The following is a 6,474-nucleotide window of genomic DNA, read 5'->3' on the forward strand; positions in this document are numbered from 1 at the left end:
AAATATACTTCAGATTTAAAGATGTACATTTTAATGGTATCATAAGCCTTTTAATCTATGGGTTCTTTTTACACTTCTTTGTAGATCTAGGTGCTGGGCAGCATTCCCATCCCCTTCTCATTACATCTTTCTCACTTAAAATATAATAGTAATGATTCTAGGAGGGCTGCTTTTAACAATATTTTGTGTACTGTGTTGTCAACATACTGTGATAAGGAGACCTAAATACATTCAGATGAGTTTGTTGCAGTGACTCCTTGTTACATAAACAACCTGTACACAGGAGGAAAAAAAAATCTCTGAACTATAAAAAAATCTCTGACTGATAGTTTCTTAGTAGGTAAAAACATATGTCTGTATTTTGGAATCATTTCTGAGGCCTATGAACAATTGTGTGGCGATGACAAACGGGCCTCCAACTTCCTGACTCTCATCCCACCAGACTTGTTGATCCTTGCATTATTCCTGATTATTCAAAACTGAATAATCTAATCTGATGCTTAAGTCACAGGTGACTCTCCTATTACCTGCAGTTAATTTTCTTGGAAAGTTAAAGCACCTTCTTCTTCTTAGAGACGATATACAGTTCGGCCACAGAATTCTTTTTAAAACACAGACTAGTTTTCCTTAGGAAATTTAGGATAAGTACAACCCTGTAACTCTAAAATTAGGTATTAGGAAAGTTACCAAACACATAATGCTCTTTGTGTGCTGGGGGAGGCGGGGTTAGCATTTTGTTAGGCTGGGAAGTATTTTCTTTATTTTGTTGAATGAATTATTGAATGAATGCTAGTTCTTATAAGCCTAGGTCAGTGAAGAATTTTACACTTAATAATAACCTTAACCTGCAATGAACATAACCATATCTGGGTGATGGATAAGCTCACTGAGGCAGACTCATTTAGAAATATGAATCCTGGAGCCCTCCTGGATACCGTAACCAACACTCACTCTTGTTGGTCTTCCTTGATTGTCTCAGCTGGTCATTGCACGTGGCCAATTCTTTTTATTTTCTTGAGCAGCCATGGGACCCTACTGCAGACTAGAATGTCATAAATGGATATCCTTATTGATGAGGGTGACCAGGTAAGAGAAAATGCATAGATAAGATCAATACTATTAATAAAACTTAGAAGGAAAAACACACACCCACCATCCATAAGTCCAAATGTGAGTAGACCAGTAGTCTGCTTTTATAAGCTTCACACGCTAATCATAAAATTTGTTCATCTTTGCTAAAACCTGATGGAGGACAATTTAGCTAAAATAAAGAAAAAAATCTTTTTTAGAAATGTAAGTTTCTTTTTAAAAAAAATCTTTAAAAAAGATATTACTGTTCATTCTCATCTCCCCATTTGGTCACCATAAAAATTAAATTTTTAGTAGACCAGAGTTTCAAATGGAGACTTTCTTGTTTTGCTGGGTTACATACCCCACTGAGAGAGAATGGCAGAATCACTATTGTCTTCAATGATGGAAGATTCTTTACTTTCCCCAGGAGCAAAGCATTCCTTGACACAGAGCCAAGATGATGAAGAAAATAAAGTTGGTCCCATAATAACATTTAGGCTGCAGGAAAGAAGCTCAACAAAAACAAGTTATCCCCTGGTACTTCCAAACCTTGTTTTAATTTCCCACAGTGGCACAGAAAGTCTCCTGGCCACAAGTTACCTATCATCTTAATTTCTCCTTCTTAGAGGGTTTGTGTTTGGTTTTTGTCCTTAATGAGACATATTTGCCAAAGAGGCATTCAAAAGGCATTTTTTACTCTTGCGGAAGAGTAATTAGGTCGGTACCTCTTTCCCTGCCAGCATTAGCCGCTCTAAAGAGAACCCTGCCCAGTATTTAATGCCCAAACACAAGAAGCATCATTTCCACTAATTGGTCTTGAAGTTCCGATGTTCCCAAAGGGTCCCTTTATTCTGCGAGGATCAGAAAGGACATTGGTAAAATGTAATATTGTCATCATTGACTTTTATCTCTCTCATCTGCACTATTACAGTTGTCCTTTCTTATGTTTTTGCAATCAGCATCAACACAACACCAACAAAGGAAGTAAATAAAGGATTTGCATTTTTACAACAGGGCACATTTCTGAGCCAAGTTCAAATGTTGCCATAGACCATTTATAAATATGAGCATGAATATAACTGTATAGCGTATATAAGAATTTTATTTCCTTGATGATGTTCACTGTATGGGGAAAAGGATAATGCTGCTTTAGCATGTGGACTGTGAAATGCAGGGCGAGGGGAAAAAAAGGACCATTCATCAAGCAGAAGCTGGAAATAGAGCATATACTACTAACCTTGTTTTTTGTTTGTTTTTTGTTTTTTCTTTTCTACAGCCTAAGAAAGGCTTCTGGGCAAAATATCATACAATTTCATGATAGAAAGTAAAGTAAATGATAAAAATGAAGAGTGAGTGTTTGGTAGAAGAATTTTTGCACATACTTTTTGCTATCCAAAGCCCTGGAAATGGCTTTATTAACTATCAGGAAGTTTCAAATTCTTTGACATAACGACCAAGCTACATCAATGTCCTTAGAAACGTGGCCAAACAATCATTAAGCAGAGATTTAACCATTTACATTCAAACTGGCCAAATAAATCAGAGTTGAAGAATAGGCTACCTACTCCTTCCTCTCAGCTCAATTCTCTTTTGGCTATTCTCTTTTTAATTTGTACCTTGAAAATGTAGCTCTAAGCCCTATCATTTCCCAATGTTTTATCCAAGTGATGGACAAGCTCTGGCTACGGCCTGCTTTGTTTTCTTTTGGGACTGTTTCTCTCTTAAAAGAGCCATTTTCCATTGTAGAAACTAGTGTCAAAGGCTTGAGGTGAATGAAGAGGAGGAGGAGAATGTTAAAGAGACCCTTTCAAAACCAAAATTATATGTTCAAATGAATATGTTTTCTGTGCCACTGCAATATTAACCATGCAGAAGCTAAACTGCCTGTCAGCATCTATACTGTGTGTTTACTTTTACACTTCATTTAGGTAAGAACCAGGCTCCCGGACAGGGCACTTTGCTTATTGGTTGCATTTTTAGTCTTTGAGCACCAGCACAAGGATATACTGTTCAGATGCAATGACACTGACTAAAGAAACCTAAATAGCAAATATCTGTTCTTCATCTCAGAATCTCTCACCAGTTCCTATAGGCTTTCTTTTCAATCAAAACTGCCCACAGAACTCTCCTCCTACCAAACCCGCCTTATCTTTAAAAGCTTCTCCATAAAGTTAATTTTGAATTCCTTTCAACATTTTAATGAGGAAGGTTTTTTTTTTAATTTTATTTTGTTCCTTTTTTTTTTTTTTTTGTATTTCTGTGTTGCATCTTGTGGGGGCAAAATCTAAAGATAATACTTCTTACTCCCCATTCTCTAAATATTTTCCCAAGTATCTGACATTCAACAATAAGGAGAATTAAAAATAACAAATCACATGTCTAGTTGTATCACATGTGCACACACCCCTCATCCTGGAAAACTTTGCTTCTGGAGGTGACAGCCTCAAAATAATGCAAGTCAGGATTATGAAATACTGTGATGCCATTTCGAAGAGAACCTCCTTTAGTGGCTCTAGAAACAGCTACACCCAAACGCTGTGGTGCAGATGACAACAGCATTGAGAAAAGTGATTCAACCTGATTGAGAGGTTCTGAGTGACCTTCAGATGCCACCACAAAAACCACCACCCTTGTCATATTTGAAGACAGAAAGAGATCATGATGCTGTTCAAGCTGTTTCTGCAATTTTCCATTCATTGCACACCCAATCCAGTCTTGTCTCTGGATATATGGGTCCTGGGGTTGCTTCTGCACATGGTAGCTATTATATAAATCATTAAAAGCAAACATAATAATATCAGTCATGAACTTGGTCACTAATTAAATCAGTACGCTGAGACAAAGATATACAGAAGGGGAAAACATAAACCATAAGCAAAAAAAAAAAAACAAATCACTCATCCTTCCCAATTTCCGGGAATATGAATAACAAAATATTACAACACAATGCAACACTATACATTACTGAAAAAATAAATAATAAAGTTTATTAAAGAGGCATTTGTTTGGTTTTTCATTTTATCTTCAATAAGCTGCTTAAGGGAGAAACAACTTCACTTAATATTTGTGGGTAACACGACGGCCTCCATTGCTTTTGTGAAAGATGACATTTTTTTCATCTTTTTTAAATGAGAGATGGCATTTACATAAGGTAGCTAGGCATAAAAGTAAAATTCTCCCAAGAAGTGATTTTTTTCTTTTATAGGCAAAAGTCCTTTATCTTTCAAAAAAGTAAGAGTTCAATATATTGATATCGAACCACTGACATTTGCATGTTGTCTGCTAACACACACAAAATACAGATATAGATGAGGGAACTTCCTAATTAATAATATGCCTGACATTCTTGGGTACTCCCCAACCCTCCTCTAAATTCCCTTCCCCCAAAGCAAAACATAAAAATTTCATATTCAGTGTAGCCATTTGTGGAAATAAAATGATCATTTTAATATCTCCTCACCTACATCTACCACTCACCCCTATATACATAATATAAATGAGTTTCTACTGTTAGAACCTTGAGCATCGATTCATAGTCTCATCAAGGAATTTCCATTTACTAATTAGAGCTCTTGCCATTCACATGTGTCTTTAGGACAATAAATGCAAACTTTCTGCAGGTTGCTCTCAATAACAAAGACATGTATTGTAGTGAAACTTTCCTAGTTCACAATAGATATTTCCTCCTTCAACATTTTATTTTCAGTGGAACAACCCTGCCCTGGATTCTCTGTGACTACAAGTTACCTCTTTTCTTTTCCTGGTGCATAGCTTTCTTTTCCTAGTGTTTATTTATGGAGGATTAAATTCCCTTCCCCCTCTATTACGCTGAGTTTCTCATCTCTGGCTCTGAGGTGCCGCCTGTTTAAAGTATACCACTTCACTGAACACCTGGCTTCCATATCTCTCTCAAACTTCTTTCCCTGGCATCTTGAGCAAGGTGTTCCAATATTATTATGGAAAACCAAGATTGTCTGCTTTGATAGCAACTTTTGCCAAATGGGTTCATTCTTCTAAAGTCTGGGGGCCTTCAGGAGTCATATGGCCATAGGGGGTACGGCAAATTGACAAGGGACTGGGGCCAAAACATTCCTCTTGGTCCCTTAAGATCTTAGTTGAAAATGCTCCATGACATCTCCAAGCAGCAAAAAAGCTGGAACAACAGCATTTTTCACTTAGAAACTGAGATCATCAACTCCGGTTTTGAGCGAGCAGCCCTTGGCACACAGCATCTGCAGGTAAGGGAGGCCGCTGCTCTAATGCTCAGGGCACATGTTTGAGATTTAATGAACCACAGACCCATCATCTCTCTCTAAGACAACTTATTTTATTTTTTTATTTTATTTCTTTAACTTATTTTATTTTTGAGAAACAAAGTAAATGCGGTTTCCCTTACAAAGTCTGGATTTCTGATAGCCAATTCTCAGAACCTTTTTTTTTAAATTGATACCTAGTAACTCAGGCCTCAGTGCCTGAAAACTGCTTTCAAAGGGTTCAAATCTGAACCAATGTGACAGAGGTGGCACACAGCTGCTCGCTTTTATTAACTCCTACCCCTACCCAAAACCCAGTGGCTAGGATGCCCAGTCACATTTGCTATGACCATTTTGTTAAGTCTCGTCAACTCTCTGAGAATTTTGAGTAGCATTTTCTCTTTTCTCTCATTTCAGTGCCTACCCCCTTGACCTGTCTTTCCCAGCACACCTTACACAGCCTCCCATCAAGCAAAACACCAAAATTCCGGCTTAAGACAAGAGCAGAATACGCCCAGCTGTCTCCCCTCCCCCAACATCTACTGACTTTTTCCCAAAGTTACTCCACCGGCACAAACGCCCTCTGCTCCAAAACCGCAGCAAGATATTAATCACCCTTATTCGAGAGATTTCTCTATTAGGTCACGCAGAGTCATTACGGCTTATTATCTGTCACCTCCAATTCTCACCTGTGCAACAGGTGTGGAAAGTAAATGTACAGGGTCATAGCCACCAGGCAGCTCTCACCCCAATGCCCCAGGGGCCGCCAGTCCCCAGCAGCGAGCCCCTGCCCCTGCGGACCTAAGGAGAGGCCCCTGTCGGCGCCGCTCACCTGTTTGTAGGCATCGAGGAGGAAGCTCTTCCAGACGCAGCGCAGTCCCTCTGAGGTCAGCATGCGCCGCCACTCTCCACGAGTGGACTTGGAGCGGCTCAACAGCAGCACCACGTGCTTGAGCAGAATGACCGAGTCATAGAGCGCCAGGAAGAGGCAGTTGGAGAAAAAAACTGGCAGAATTTGCAGTGTGATCAGCAAGTCTACGCTGAGGATGCCCATCTTCTCTGCCTCCTGAGTCAGTTCCCTTGTGCGCTCTGGTTCCCCTTCACCCTCTTATTTAAAAGGGGGTGGGGGGAGGTAAGGGGGAAGGTTGGG

General features: G+C 39.1%; 1 protein-coding gene across 1 annotated transcript in view; it reads right to left on the reverse strand.

Moving 5' to 3' along the window:
* DIO2 (deiodinase, iodothyronine, type II) overlaps positions 1–6,474 on the reverse strand; it is an 86,208-nt gene that overhangs the window by 11,269 nt on the left and 68,465 nt on the right. Inside the window, 1 exon segment of the mRNA XM_012656304.1 lies at positions 6,157–6,431. Within this exon segment, the coding sequence (XP_012511758.1) occupies positions 6,157–6,378 (222 nt within the window). The 5' untranslated portion in view covers positions 6,379–6,431.

This window comes from Propithecus coquereli, unplaced genomic scaffold, assembly GCF_000956105.1.
Source record: "Propithecus coquereli isolate 6110/MARCELLA unplaced genomic scaffold, Pcoq_1.0 Scaffold5, whole genome shotgun sequence".
Taxonomy (NCBI): Eukaryota; Metazoa; Chordata; class Mammalia; order Primates; family Indriidae; genus Propithecus; species Propithecus coquereli.